General features: G+C 45.9%; 1 protein-coding gene across 3 annotated transcripts in view; it reads right to left on the bottom strand.

Annotated features, from left to right (window-relative positions):
• Positions 1-16,144, bottom strand: part of CAMSAP1 (calmodulin regulated spectrin associated protein 1) — a 28,342-nt gene that overhangs the window by 11,406 nt on the left and 792 nt on the right. Inside the window, exons 1-6 of one of the 3 annotated variants that reach the window (XM_072352587.1) lie at positions 11,426-11,561; positions 10,905-11,067; positions 3,455-3,717; positions 3,104-3,265; positions 2,795-2,875; positions 1,828-1,860 (exon numbers count right to left, since the gene is read on the bottom strand). In XM_072352587.1, the coding sequence (XP_072208688.1) occupies positions 1,828-1,860; positions 2,795-2,875; positions 3,104-3,265; positions 3,455-3,717; positions 10,905-11,067 (702 nt within the window). In that variant the 5' untranslated portion in view covers positions 11,426-11,561. Of the gene's footprint in view, positions 1-1,827; positions 1,861-2,794; positions 2,876-3,103; positions 3,266-3,454; positions 3,718-10,904; positions 11,068-11,425; positions 11,562-16,144 lie in introns of those variants that run through there. The other 2 variants (XM_072352589.1, XM_072352588.1) reach the window with 2 other exon arrangements.

Genomic DNA, 16,144 nt, shown 5'->3' with positions numbered 1-16,144 from the left:
ACAGCACGTTAAGTTTCTCTGGCAAAGGTAAGTATTTCTAAAAGCAATGTCTACATGCTATTGCTAATTTCCCAGGTGCAAATGATCTTTTTTTTTCCCCAGCCTGGAGCACTCCACAAATATGTAATGGAATGGGAATCATACTGTACCACACGAGCATATTCCACTGGTTCCAGCATGCAGTGCGATATGGCATGCATCAGATCAGGCTTACACAAAAAGAAATAGCAAGATATAGGATGGTGGTTATTCAAACACGAAACAAATCAAATGCATTAGCAACATCCATTATGCACTGGAAATGTGGTCATTAAGTCTGATAAAACAAGTGTGCACACTAAGGTGATCTGGTTAGCTTAAAAGGTTCATCGTTTATCCACTTAGTTGAAGTAAACAAATTAAAAGAAACGTCAGGAATCTCGTTTGTATTTTAGCTGCTCCTCTATTTAAAATAGAAACATATTTCTTTTCCAACAGGAAAGGAATTTAAATGGAATTTAAGCCAACCATGGCCAATACTGTATCTGTTTCTTCTGCTCTCACTTAGTAGTCTCTAAATATAATGTAAACCCATGCAGCTTCTTAGCAATTCTCTGTAGGCCTCTGATCCAGACAGGACCCTTTGAGCACACAAAACACAAGAGACAAACTCCAGGTCAGTACTTCATGACGCTGCCACAAGTCATTAAATGAGGCTGGCAACCAGGGCTCTGGCACAGATTTTATCAGCCTGCAGGTCCCTTCTGCCATTCTCTTTATTTCAGATATTTAAAGTTTTCAGTGTGGTCCATTTAGTTGAAACAAACCCAAGATTAGAGAATCATAGAACAGCTTGGGTTGGAAAAGACCTCAAGGATCACCAAGTTTCAACCCCACTGCCACAGGCAGAGCTGACAAATGCTAATTCAAGTATTAGGAGCAAGGAGGGAGAGATGGAGCTCCATGTGAAAAGGCAAACTGTGGGACAGGCGATGGCCAGAGCACACCTGCCTTCTCCAGCTGCACCACTCTTGGGAATTTGCAACTGAGACAACAGCTCATCCCCCCAGACAGAAAATGAGAAGCACCATATCCAGCAAAGTGGAGGACAAAGAGAACTGAGGCCAAGAGAAACTCAGGAACAAATGAGAACCTCTGCAAGTTCAGATAAAATCAGCAAACAACACCAATTCCACTTTATATAAAGCCTAAACCTACATATTTTTATTTCCATTTCCACACTTCCTCTAAAATAAACATACTGTCTTCCCCTCCCATTATGCCAGCTTCAGTTTCATTTACCATATAATTCCACTCTTCACAGTGATAGGTCCAAACTGGTTTGCCAAATCTTCTGACCTCATCTCAATGAATAACAGCTTCTGGGTTGGATTTACCAACCATGGGAATGCAAGAGCACCATATAATGAACTATATGGATATCTACATATCTTAACAATGGATTCAAAGATCAAGCAACCATTTAAACTGACCAGCTTTGGTATCACCTTAGTGCTGCCATCAATTGCTATTTACAACAGAAATAGTGAGTGTAACCATTTCAACCACTGCTAATCTCCTAGCTTTCTGCTGCTACTCCTTACTCCTCACTCCTGCCCTGTGGGAGCAATTTTGAAGTGCTGTAAAGTGATTATGCTATATGCTGTACAGTATGCAGAAATCATGTTATGAAAAATAAGCCTGATGACCGGAAAGCTTACGCAGAGGGTTTGTTAGACTTTGTCAAAGAATGCCTAAGAAGCATTGTAAATGGAAGCAAACAATCCCAAGAAACTGAAAAAGCCATGAGTTTGTGGATGACAACTGGCGTAAAAGTAAATCACTTACAGGTACTAATTTCCAATACCATTTGGAAGGAGACTGCTCAGGAAGCAAGGAAAGGAACGTAGGAATAGGAAAGGAACATCAGCAATGCAAGTTATAAGCAGTAGTACTTAAATGCACTTCAGCAAGAAACACTTTCATATTCAGAGGGTTTGTAGGCTAGAAGTTTAAATTAAAAAAGAGGCCCCAAAGTCAGTAGGTCAAATTGGGGACGTGGGATTCTTCGGACCAGACATAAACTTGTGAACTGAACAGCTCTCAGTCCCTCATTATCAGTAGACAGGATTTTACATAAAGCACATAAAACCTTCACCACAACGTGGAGATCAAACAACAGTGCCTTGTTATAATTTTATCCCCTTCACACAGCAATGCCAACTAGAGGAAAGAGCACCAAGCTTTTCTAGAGGCTTTACTAAGCCATTAATTGGGAGCACTGATAGCTGGTGTGTTATGTTTGCAAAAAAAAAAACCAAAGCCTGTTTTACATTCTCCATCAATGAAAGTGTACCATGTTTTTGTAACGGTAGTGCATTGTGGTATATCTTCAGGGGAAGAGGCAGAAAAAAGTCACAAGCATATAATATATGAATACTAAAAGTACGCTCATTAGAACTGGAACAAGCTTCTAAATTGAAATTAGACAATAAATTCATGCAAAATGAATATGCTCCCAAAAGCTTTCAAAATATATACTATATATTTTGTTCTGTGAAAGCTGAGTGAATTTTACTGAAATTATTAAGCTAAAAGAAGTTATTTTAGTCCAACTAAAAGGAAAGACAAAAGATCCTACAGGGACTGAAAGGAAAGGAAGGGCACCAAGAAACACAAACAAATGGCATGCACGAAATCTCAGGAGCTTTGAGAACTGGATGCCTCACATTTATCTGACAAAGAAAATGTTGAGATGTTTATAGCCATTAATCACTAATGCACAGAGTTACGACTGAAGACAAAATTGTTTTACCTTCTGATGTCCTGGACTTTCCATTAATTGCTGTTTTAATTTAATCTCTTTCTCTGTTATCTCTCTCATTTTAAGGTTCACCTGAAATGGTAAAGCACAGAAAAGATATTAAAATACCTCCAAATATACGTTAACCTCAAGTAACAAAAAATAATCTAGCGGAATAAGTAACACAATAATCAAAAGCAGTTCTTTGAAGTAGAAAAGATGACAGAAAGGCGCAGTTAAGAAAGATGGACAGAAGGCACCCATCAGAAGCTCTGTAGAAATTGAATAAGGAACAGACACTTCTTTTGAAGCAAATTTCACCTTGTTAATCCAGAAGACCATTGCATCCTCCAGGTCATAGGGCAGTTCTTTTGAGGCACTGAATGTAGAGAAACGCTTCACGCTGGCAACTACCTTTTCAATGCTGATCATTTCTACAGTGTAGGCCATCATAAGGGAATCGATCATTGCCATATGAGAACTCTAAAAGAAGAGCACAACGAGTACTGAAAACCAAAATCCTTTAGGAAAAAAACCTCCATATATTCTAACTGTATTTACAATGAAAAATTCCCGAGGTTAGCGGCCTAGAAGTGAAAATCCCTTCCTTCCACTAACTATGTTAAATAGCGTTAAATAAAAAGATCATTAGGTGGATTTAATTAAGCTAACCATTTTGATTGGTGCGCAGCCCAGATCAGATTCAGACACAGGTGTGTCATCGCTCTCCATGACGTAAATCCCCTTTCGAGACAGTGCCTGGATCACAGACTGGTGACCCTGCAGCGCTGCCACCTGGTCGCCCTTGAGGATCAGGCTGCAGACGCGGCAGTACAGCTCACTGGACAGCAGCAGTTTGATGACGGGAGGCTTGATGTGCTCCTGCTCGTATTGGTCTATGTAGAACGGGTCCTTCAGCTCCTCGGGGACGTTATCTGAAACAAAGATGTTTCAACAAGTGCATCAGTAAGAATGTAATTTGCAGGCAACAGAGCAGAAGGGTTTGTGCTTACACTGTGCTTCTCCCACACCAGCTCCCACCAGCTCCAAGATCTGCACATTTGCTGCTAATCAGCAAAGCTACACAGCTGGCAGCAATTCTATCATTTCAAATCACGCACTGCTAGCTGGAGCACTGTCAGTGCTAACAGTTGTAATGCTCCAGGCCAATTCTAACAGCCCAAAGTGGAAGGAAAAGTTCCTGTGAGCAAGATTTCCTTGGTATTATTTAGGGCTGCAAAGTAAGTTAAAATTAGGTACATCCCAAAATAAATACTCGTACCCATATTCAGCAATCACACTGGAGCCCAGCAGTAAGAACAGGAGCCTCCACACCAGCTGTACTTGCCAGCCTCACCTGTGTTTTCTTACGAGAAGCCAAACATCATGTCATGCTCAAACACAGAGTTTGATCTCAGAGTGAAGATCTCCCCCTGAAGTCACCTCAAGCATTCATTCCAATGAGCACATCTCCAGCTGAAAGGATCACTGATCTGGCAGCGTGTTCACTTTCATTCACCTCATTTCCAGAATAAACACATTTCCCCATTCAAAAAACCATAACCCACAACATCTCAGAACTGCAAAATAAGCCACGCTACATTCATATGCTGCAGCACTTAACGTTCATATAAAGAAGAGATGCTGACAGGATCTTATCAAGTATAAGAGCTAAAAGTGCATCTCACTTCAATAAAAATACATAGTGAACCACTGTTATAATAATGTCCTAACAGCTACTCACACTTGGTCACACAATACTGCCACTATTTATCAAAACTGAAAGATCTGGGAAGTTTTTGAGGATTAAGAAGCTTATTTTCTTTTACATGGCATTGACTGCTGTGTTACACAGATATATGCAGTCAGCATGTATGTAATACTGAAGGCATTGGGAACAGGAACAACAATACCTCGCTGGCACCACATCAGCACTATTGGTTAACAGAGCTGCCCATTTGTGAGCGAACAGACAGCAAATTCAAGTATTTCTAATCTCCTTAATATTAGTCAACCTGACCTAGAAATCCAAGGCTGCTGAAAGGTAATTCCATTTAACAGCCATTTAACACTGAACTAGAGCCTCTATTGCTAATGACTGAGGAAAGATCCAAAACTCAGCCCTTCCCCATTGCAGCAATGCACTCCACTGCTGCTCAGAAGGACCCGAGCACGTTGCCTTTGTCACAATGCAAAACCCAGACCATGTCAACCTACAAAGCGTGGCAGTGGCACACATATGCACATTCATTGACACACACATACGCATTACCTACTCTTTTAGGGCCGACCAGATTTTAGTTTGGTGCTGCGTTCAATCAAATTAGCTTAAGGACTCCAAAGTCCAGAAGATAGAAAATAAACTGCAGAATTAAGAAAATAACAACAACAACAACAACAACAACAACAAAAAACAACCACAAAAGCAGAAATTGGCATTTGCACCAATGCAAAAGGGCTCCTTTCAAGGTCTGGTCAGAGCACGATGCTCTGGCCTACACCCAGCTCCCATCACAAGAACTGCTGCTGAATCTCTCCCTCAACACCTGCAGCTCCACCTTAAAATGACAGCGCTGCTCCCCGACCTGCACCAGCCGTGCAACCCCCAGATGTGCCCCAGCTCTCACTGCCATCACTGCCCAACGTGCCAAGGCTCTGCTTCAACAAAACACCAGCCCCAGTTTCTAGGAGCACCTTTTGCAATGCTTTACTTTCACGACCTATAACAGCACTTAGGTGTGAAGAAACCTACATTCATTAAAACTTGTATTTTTACACGCGTGTGCCATGGAACCCACAAAATCAACATGAAAACGTCCCTTCTGAGCAACTGCCAGCTAACCTACAGCTACCAAAAATAATCAGCTGCAGCTGAGTTTAACTAAACCCACCAGAGCAAATCAGAAACAGCTAAACCACGTCCTTTTTTTTTTTCCCTCTTTGCCTACTTTAAGGTCTTCAATACCATCTTGAATACAAAAGGAAGCCACTTCCACTCTACTACTTGTTACCCAAGAGCTCGCACACACCTTCTGCTTCTCCTAAAGTGCTTTCTCAGCAGTTAACCCCAGGAAAACATCAGCATCAACTTCCAGGCACGCTTTGCAGCCGTCAGTTTTTAATGAACCTTTTGTCTTTTGACAGCTTTCAGTGGTTTAACAGCACCTTCAGAATGATGGTACGCAGGCAATGATCAGAGCTGTCAGAGGAAAAGGGCATTCACCAACGCAGCTTGTCCTCAGCTTCCTACTAGAAACTGCCACAGATTGACCAGCATTGGCTGGATGCTGATTCCATGTTCATTTTACACTGTGCTGCTTAGCTGCGTGCAGTTGGCTTGCAGAGCAAAGATGCCCAGTTTTGCTATCTCCAGCACTTAAGGAAGCAGAGCAGTATCACGCCTCCCAACTCCCAGCAGCACATAATCTGAAGTGCTCTCATCCCATGGAGCCCAGCAGGGAGATATTTGTACTGCCTGTTTTCATAAGAAATGAAGCACTCAAAAATAAACCTGCATCATTTCTCATGAAGCATTTTAGGGTAGGGATCATTTCTTCGCTATCTCACTGACAAACACTGGCTCGGAGATGATTACCCGATTGCTGTGTTTTTCTTTATCAAATTGTAATCTGAACAAATTTGACTTATCCCTTGAACTGGAGAAGTGGATACCAGCCAGATCTTATTTTACCTCTGGATGAGTGAAGAACTGGTTTCACATGGAAAGAGAGCCAAAGCATGGCGGTACACAGAATGGGGCTCATTCAGATTCTGAGTAGGATTTCATTGGTATCAGTATCCGCTCACAGAATTATTTAGTGCTGCCTGGATGTCTGCTGAGCTGCAGAACACAAAGCAGAAGCTACACCTTCTCAGCTTCACTGCAATACAAACATCTACCGCTGGTTCTAACCATCAGTCCACACCATAAACTCCACAAGTCATCTCTAATAGCACTCATGGAAATCTATGTAATGTGGGCACAAAACTACCCCACACTGAAGCTGCGGTACACTGCCAGGGAGAGAGACTGCCCTGCTGCCAGCCTGTCTTTAGATCAAGCAGGAAGCCATAAGCCTGGACGAAGCAGAAGAAATGAAATAACTGCAGAATCATCATCCCTGTAAAGTTCACCTTGGTAATAGTCTGTTTGTATAAACCTGCCCTGTTAAAGAAACCAAATGTTTAACTACTCAAACGTCTGCCAAACACAACAGCTTTCTTGAAAATATTCTTATTACAGACCTCACTGAGATGAGGGAAGAGGAGAGGAGAGAACACAGGAGAGAACAGGGTTTGCTTAGTTCAGCCCTGGAAACATTTTCACACTGCTGGTGCCAACTGGTAACTGCAGGCAGTTATTATGGTACTGCAAAACCTTCCTTAGTAGGTGAGCATTAAGGACATCAAAGACAAGAAAAGCCACAACCTGCTCTTCCTCTACAGTGGATTATAGCAGTGCTTGGCCTTTATCTGGCCAAACACCTCAGGCTCACGTTAGCACTAAGTGTGTAACATACACAAAGCTCCTCACCCTAATAAGTTCAGCTTCATTTGAGCAACCTGAATTTTACCAGCTGTACTTAAAAAAACAGTGAAGTTTGTTATGGAGCTGGTTGGAAACGACACATGGGCTCACAGCAAACTGTGACACAGAAGAACTCTCATTTAGTCCTTCCCTATCTCAGTTTTAACATCAAAACCCTGATGCTGGGCAACAACTTTTACACACAAACGAATGCAGTCTTAACTCAGCCTCAGAAACGGAAGTTCTGCTGTTGCCCACCTTCACAAAACGCTCCATGCGAAGGCAGCACAGCAGGGACAGCACTGGTGCAGGAGCACAGCTTGCCAAGCTGCTCTAAGCCTCCTGCACTGCCTTCTGCAAGGGCAGGATGAAGCTCTCAAAGGGATTTAAGCACCCTGTGAACTCAAGTCGCACAGGAACCTGGCAGCACCCTTGCTCCTAGACCTCCTGAGCATTAAGAGCTGTTTTCACACTGCTACCAGAACTCCTTAAAGTAAGTGCACATTTGGTTCTAATCAACGTTTGCTGATGAAAAAGATAGACAATTCTGTTCCAACCCATTTTGATTCCTTCAAACTACTGTCTCAGCCAAACAGACTTCCAGTGCTTCAGAAGTGCAGGAGGTTTCCAGACGTTTATGCACAGATTTTTATGTGACATGATCTGTGACAGCACATCCAGATTTACTCAGGGAGAGGGATGACAGCGAATGGGGAAACACCTCCCTCACTGCCCCATCCCCTTCTCTCTTCTGGAGTGTGGACAGTGGTTGTACATCCTGCCTTCGGTGCCCGTCTGTGACAAGCAGACACCAGAGCTGGGCAGGAGGAGCCCCACGCTGCCAGAAACAAATCTGTCAGCTGGATCCCTGTGCAAACAGCAAAAAGGGAGTTCTGCAGCAGCAGTTATCTGTGCTGAAGAGAGAGGGGAGCTGCGCTCAGCTGTTTGGTTCCCAAAACTCTTCTCATGGGCAGCAGAGAACAAAGGAATGCACCATCAAATGAAACAAATCCCAAACCAGAGCTTCAGCTCCAAATGATGCCAGGTGTGGGTTCGCTGATTTGTCCTTGAGAATAACAACAAAGGATGAAGAATTTTTCCACTTAGATGCCAGCTTTGATATGGAAAATTCACATACACTGTAACAGTAAGTAGGAAATTTTAGATTCGGGTAAAATCTACAGTGAAGAATGACATAATAGTAGTAGCCTGCACCAGAATCTAATTCCTGCTCTTGGCCATTCCCACACTTCAGCATAAGCTGAGCTTTACTCAGATGAAAATGAAATTCAGGATACACAGCAGCGTTTGCAAGAATACAGCACAGAATTACATCAATTCATAAACTCCATTTCCAATTGAACATTTCCTAACACAACTCTTTACTTGGCCACCTGAAAGTCGTGCTGAAAGCCCTATCTGATAGGAATTACTTTGGAACATAAGACAGAGCTTTCATATTCAAACTGCTGGGTTTTTGCATCAGCTTGACCAGAACTAGGCCTAGAGGAACAACACAGCTCTCTCCCAAAGCACCTTCATAGTGAGATGTTATGCTGAAAAAAAGAACTTCCTGAGAGCTGCTCAAGACCCACCAACATCCAGTATCTTAAAGCAAACCAAAGGCATCCCAGCAACACCACAGAGCTGACAAGTAACCGGTTCAAATATTACTCACAATGATAATCATGTAGAAAGCCTCTTTAAGCTCGTCTCTCTATGAATTAAAGAGGCTTATCAATTTTTAAAGTATTTTGCAATGCTATTCTCAAAGCAATGGTTACCACATGACAACTGCTGGAGCAAAATCAAACTACATTTCCACAGGCCACAGGCCTGAAAATACATACACAAGCCTTACGCACTGAAGCTAACCCAGGATATACAACCCCAGAAGTCCCAGCAACAACATCTCTTAACGTTCATGGCATTTAACTCCTGTTAACACACAACCTGAACAAGCTGAAACACAAGTGGGAAACTGGCAAGCAATGATACAGCCTTCTCTGTGCTGGAGACCACACCGTTGCAGAAGGTGGGGCTCCTCTCTGACCTTTATAGCCAATGGAAAGCCAAGCAGTGATTTCATGCAGGTCCACACTGTGAGGTGCACACAGACCTGTGACAGCCAGCTGAGCCCAGAGCTACAGACACAGCCCTGCATCCCACAGCCCCAGATGACACTATCAAGGCATGAGAGGCCCTAAAGCTTTCTCCTAAAGCAGCATACAACCCACACCAGTCAGACCTAAACCAGAGCTGGCTTCTTTCTGAAACAGTCATAACAGAAATAGTGCATCTTTGGGGCTGGAGGATTTATTTTACCTCTCATTACCAAAAAAGCCCCCAGGAAACGTTACAAACAGTTCCAGCAACTGAAAAATATTTACACGAAGAAACATCCACTTATCTCTTTTGTGTTACCAACAGTTCAGCACCACTGTCCTAAGATTCCCACACTTTTCAACTTGATCCATGTACCTTTTGGTCTCCTGTAACAAAATCTACTAACGAAGATAACTGATTCTCCTTCTATTTCCCCCACAGCCATCACTGTGATGAGACCATGCACGGAGCTGATGAGAGGACAAGTAAAAACACTTTACAAACTATTTCCACGAGGATCATTTTATTTTTTGCTGCAGGAATGGGCTGCTTTTCTTCAGCCCCGACACAAAGTAAGCTAGCACTAATCCATTAAGCACATTATGAGTTTGGCGAATTAGACTTAGATTAACAGGGCTACCTCATTTTCCAAAACAAGATTTTGTACATGTTTTAATGTAGGTTTTCTTTTGCATAAACAAAAACAAGGACTCTGGTGTATTCCTTCGTAATGAAGCTCAAGAAGCATCCTGCAGCAATAGATCCCAATAGACAAGGAAATCTGCCTCAAAACAAGAATGGGATTCCAACAGACATTAGGAAAATACTGCACAAATGCCTCTGCTGTACAACAGCCTTAATTTGTCCACGTTGGGCTGTATTGGCCCATGACAACATCTAGGAAAGGAGGACTCCTCCACCACCCACATCATGCTGTCTGATGTCACACTGCAACGCCAAACTCTATCTGTTCATGCAACATGGCTTTGACATAAAAGAATTCCACTGATCACAAATAAGACTGTTTTGCAGTTCACTTTAAAACCAACGACACGTTCCAACAAAACAAAACATACCCAGAATGGCAGCGTACCCTGAGCTGGGGATGCCAACAGAGCATACAAAGAGCACCAAGGCCCCAGCATCTCTTGGCCAAGACAACGGGATGAGGGCCTCGAGCCTGCTGCTGCCGGCAGGTGCTTGGCTGAAGCATGAGTTCACACCTTTGAGACATGCATCCTTCCTAACAATAACCTGTGAGCATTCACTGCTCCTTTTGCTGGTTCCCAGCAGCTCACATAGGTAGCTCCATTGTTCTGCTGAAGGTACCAGGATGAGCATCATAAATATTCCAGCAGAACAGACCATCATATCACTGATGTCTAAGACAAAGGCGTTTTATGCTGAATTTAACCACTCCTGGAAGGGGAGTGGAGCTGCCAAACGCAGAACAAAACCCAGCGTGCCTCCCCGCGGCCGCCACCTCACCTATACCATAGGCTTTAGCGCAGATCCATTGTAGATTAGCAGCTATTTTCGCTCTGGCAGAATCATAGAGCTCCAAAGGGACGATCTCCACCGCGCTATCACCCAGGGCATCCATCTTCCTTCTGCCGCTCTCTCCACCCGCACCAACGTCAACATCCACCATCTAGGAGCAAAACAAAAGGCAGCGGCTCCGTCACACCGCCCGCTCTCCCGGGCCGGGCCGGGCCGCGCCCCCCGACCCCAGCCGAGCATCCCTCCCTGGCTGCGGCCTCACCCCCCGCGGGGCAGCACCTGCGGCCCCCGGCCCCGCCGCGCCCGCCCGCAGCAGCACAGAGCCCGCACGCCCATGCTCGGCCCTCCGCGCGGGGCGAGGAGGAGGAGGAAAGGGAGGAGGAGGAGGAGGAGGAGGAAGGCAGCGGCGGCGGCGCCCCCTCCCCTCGGCGGGAGAAGGAGGAGGAGGGAGCGGGGCGCAGCCCACCGCCCCCCCCCCGCCGCGGCCTGCAGGCCCCGCGCCGCCTCACCTTGCCGCTACCGCCGCCTCATCCCCGCGCCGCGGCCGGCGGAGCCCCGCGTCCTCCGGAGCGGAGGGAGACGGGAGGCCGCGCTGCACGGGCCGCGACCTGGAGGTGCGGGCCGGGAGAGCACCGGGAGGGGGAGAAGGGGAGAGGAGGAGGAGGAGGAGGGAGCAGAGGAGGAGGAGGGAGGCAGCCGCCGCTGCCGGGCCGGGGCTGGCAACGCTCGGGACCGCGCGCGCGCGCATGCGCCCGCCTCGGTGCGCGCTCCCGCCGTCTGCCTCCCGCCCGGGCGCGGCGGCGCGCTCGGCGAGAAGAAAGGCGGGGTTTGCTCCCGGCCGGCACCGCGCAGGCGCAGCAACGAGGGCTCGGCCGCCCGCGAGCTTCGCTAGGCAACCGTTGCCATGGCGACGGGGAGCGCGGCCCTGCGGGGTCCGCGGCCTGAGCGCGGCGAGGCCCGTGCGGGATGGAAGGATGGAAGGCCTCAGCGCCGCTACGGGACCCCGAGGCGTCGCCCCTCACGGGGGACACAGCTCCGCTGCTCCGCTGCTGCACCAGGCCCGGCCGCGGCACTACGCGGCACGTGGGCACGGCTGTGAGCCCGGCAGTACCGGGCCTCTGTGAAGGCGTCAAGGAAGGTGATGGATTCCTGCACCGCTTCCCGTCTGCACGGCGGATGTGTGGGGAAGGCCTGCCCACATCCCGCGGTGCTGGAGGAGCCCAGGCACAGGGATAGGAGCGGGGCTTTGCGGTGATGCGGCCTGCAGGAGTGCAGTGCTCACCCGGCGCCCACACAGCGCCTGCAGTGCCGGTACTGCACAGCTGGTTTCCTTCGGGCCTCCTTTATTGCACAGAGAAGCATCTAAATGCCAAAGAATTTCCATCTCTCTGTTGTGAATCATTAACCAGGAAATCCTCCAGGTACACGCTAACTGCTGCAGCAGTGCAATCAGATGTTTGCTTTGTCCTGCGAAGGATGCGCCTCTCCCTCACCAGCCAACCCACAGACAGCGCACGGGAACCATTCATGTTTGATCACTGGCAATGCTTCTCTTCAGGTTATTAGGAACAGCTTCCCCCAGGGCTTGATCTGCTGCTATCTGCTGATCAAAGGATGCCAGAGGTGGTTTCCAGGCAGAAGACTGGCTTATGCATCCTGCGTGTTCCGTAGCAAATAATTTGTTCACCCACTTGGTGTCATGAGATACAGCAAGAAATGTCTGACAGGTATAACAGAATGATATATATTCTTTTAGGCGTAGGTAAACCATCACAACCACCACAGAGCCTTTCTGGGTGCCCTGCAGACACTGCTGCCACCGCCTGAAAGCTCACAGATACCTGCTGGAAGCAGCGAGCTCGCCCTGCATGGTGATCCTGCAGATTAACTGACCTGACCAGGTTCATTACTGGCAGTGGGGCTCAGCTGAAAAGCGAAGTTACGTGATTAAGAGGTTTGAGTCTCTAATGCACACAGTGGATCGATGAATTATCTTAATAGCTATCTTGTGAGAATGTGATGATAAGCTTGGCCACACACGGTGATAGCAGAGTGACCTTTTCCTACCTAACTTTGTGTCATGGATCTCACACATTGTTTCTTGCTATGTGTGTGGAAGAAAAGCATTTCAGATTCTTGATTAACTTGGATCAGTCCTAAGATTCAGCGTTCATTTCCCTGTATCTTTACAAAGAGCAAGGCAACCTGTTTGATGTCATCAGAATGATCTGGTGTCCAAAGGTTATCCCAGCCTACTTAATTGCAAGGTTGTATGCAATTAAAGTGGATGTCCCTTGCAAACAACTTGCCAGTTGTTTTATAATCTCTGGAGAGTTTGGTTTTCAATACAGTTGTGTTTTTTCAAAACCAGGCCGTCAGTTTATGACGTTGCCATTATAACAAGCTGCTCTTGTTTTCAGATTGAGTATTAAGGCCCGATCCAAATCCCCTTAAACTCAAGAAGAATGTTTTCGTTCATGCAGTGGATTGGGCTGCAGAAACAGAACAGCCCTTTGACTCAGCAGGTGAAGGTGCACACTGGGAGAAAGCTGCCCTATTTTTTCCTCTGACATATTTTTGCTGTAGATAAAGAATGGATCAGGTTGCTAAACCGGTCAGAAACACTTAATAACAAATTATGTCTTAAGAGAGTGGCGGATACTCCTGCAAAACAAGTATTACTAAGACACCTGAAACCGAATAAATAAAAAGAAGTGGAAATTTTGGGTCAAGAAAATGAACATTGTGGGGAAAAAGCATGAAGGGAGGCCTCAGTGTAAGGGAAAGGCCACCCTTATACAGGCTACAGCCGAACCAAAAACCTTGGTTTATTAGTACCTTTCTACCCCTTTCCTTTATGCAGTGCTATCCTTTGGATTTGCACTTATGTATCATTGTCTTCCAGAGATAAGAAATGTGTTGTGGCTCCTTCCTTCATGCTAATACCTTGTGTAACTGTGCTGCTTTAGGGCATCTGTGTGTCCTTAAGCAAAAGCTGAATCTGATCTCTGGGAAAACTTTGTAGTTGAAGTAGTTTGGCCAGAACTCCAATCCCAGCATCCTCAAAATTGTCCTGAAGATAAAAAGCCTGCACTTAAAATGGGAGGATCCTCAGCAGATTGCTACATCGGGTTGCTTTTTCCAAGCAAAAATAAATGACTGCCCAGTTCAATAGCAGCAAATCCATTTTGAATTTGCACGCCACTTGTTTCTTTCCTGTAGTCCATATAAAAGATTCCTTAAAGCTTCCAGAAAATGTGAATATGTTGCTTTTCGATATGAAATAATCTTTATTAGAGCATTCTCCTGGATCCTTTAACCATTCAGAGTGGGTGTACACGTGAACCAGCAATTGCTGCACAGCCTGTCTTCCAGCTGAGCTCTGAGATTAATTAATGGGAGGTAATACCTTTGACAAGTTACCGTATTCAAGCACAACACCTATGACATGTAACAGAGCTAACCCCGTGTGCTTGTTTTCTGCCTTACTGGAAGAATGCCTAGGATTTCAGTTCCTTCTCTCAGGTTTCATTTATCAATATGAGAGATAAAAACATAGCATATCATTCCCTTGTCATCCCAAGGACATCAGGTTATATTGTAAAAAGCACAAAGGTATTGCTTGTAAAGTATGCTGTGTGCTGGGATCCTATGGGTTAGGGATACTTCCTGGGTGTGGAATCAAGAGCTGACCCATCAGTGGCACTAATCAGCAGTAGCACCTTCTAGTTAGGCCAACAGTGTCTTGGAATTCTGCCTTAGCACTGCAGAAAGCACCTCAGATGAAGGAAAGAGCAGGAGCCTGCATGGAGATCCTATGCTTCACTGTCTCCTTGTAGCTATTTATGGAGGGGAGGACACAGCGTAACGTCTTTACCAGACAGATAATGCTCCGAGTGTTAAACCAGGGCAAAAAGAACCACAGCTTGGGAATTTCAATGCACTGGGAAGCTTGTTTGTATCACGCACAGCTCAACTCCTGCTCAGTTTACTTTCCTCTGTTAGGACTCAGCACACTTTCCAAAGGTCAGTAGTTTCCCATATTTCATTTCCTTCCTTCTTTCCCCCAGGAAAAGCACACTTAGTAGCAGAAGAGAGAGACTTTCCCCCCACCAGCTCCTTAAAAGTTACCCACAATCAAGCCAGGTTTTACCATACCCCGAGTATCAACACCATAAAGCTTGGCTTAGTGCAGCCACTGAGCAAACAGGGAGAAACCACGTTGGTCTGGTTCATGCAGCACATTCTCTTCCCTCCAGCTGCCTTATAACCCACAGCCCACAGGGACCCAGCTGCCAGTGTGCTTGTTAGCACTGCTGGGGAGCACTCAGCAGCCAGCCAGCTGCAGCATAGGAGTGGGTGGCTCTGCTGGAAGAGCTTCACCTCTCTCTTGGCTTTTACGTGCAATCCCAGGAGGAGCAAGAGAAGAAGGCTGAAGAAATTAACTCTCACGTCCCAGCACACACCACAGAGGTGTTCTGTTCTGTGGTTTAATAAAGTTGCCTTACTCTGAATTCACTAAGTTAACAGAGACGTGGTCAAAAAGGCATCTCATGAATGAATGAAGCCAGAATAATATAAGCTGAGGATGAAATGAGGTGATGGGCAGAACCCTACTCAGCTGCTGCTCTGATGCCTTTTTCTCCCTGGTACAAAATAGATCCCATGACAGTGCATCATGTATTCAACCTTTAGATGAGGGAGCGGGGCATTATTCTTAGCAACAGAGCAGTCACTTCAGCATAATTGCCAACGACACAGGAACAGTTTCTATGGCACGATGCAGTTATCAGAAATTACTTATATTCAGTTCCGTAATCATAAAGAATGTGCAACACAACAGTGGTGTGCGCTGGGGAACCACACGCAATGTGTAACGTTTTTAACTTAATTAAGGGAAACCAATTAATTTTAGACCGCAGTACTGTATTCCATTCATTCAGCTTTTGAAGGTAACGCGCATGGAGTTGAGCTGTTATGATGATGGGGCGCAGCGCCTATCCAGCTCTTTTTCCTGGATGCAGCTCCTGGCTTACCAGGCTTGCAGGGCTCCTTCCTCACCTGGCAGCCCTGTCCTTCCCTCTGCTCCCATCTCCAGACGTGCCAAAACAAACCCGAACTGCCTCCCGCCCTTGGGTTCCTGCCAGCTTGCACATGTTGCACTTTAATGCTATTAAACCTGTAGCTAGAGAAATACGTTAATGTGAAAATTAGTCAGAGCAATTGAA

The sequence above is a fragment of the Excalfactoria chinensis genome, chromosome 18 (genome assembly GCF_039878825.1).
Source record: "Excalfactoria chinensis isolate bCotChi1 chromosome 18, bCotChi1.hap2, whole genome shotgun sequence".
Lineage (NCBI taxonomy): Eukaryota > Metazoa > Chordata > Aves > Galliformes > Phasianidae > Excalfactoria > Excalfactoria chinensis.
This window is presented reverse-complemented; position numbering and strand designations above follow the sequence as displayed.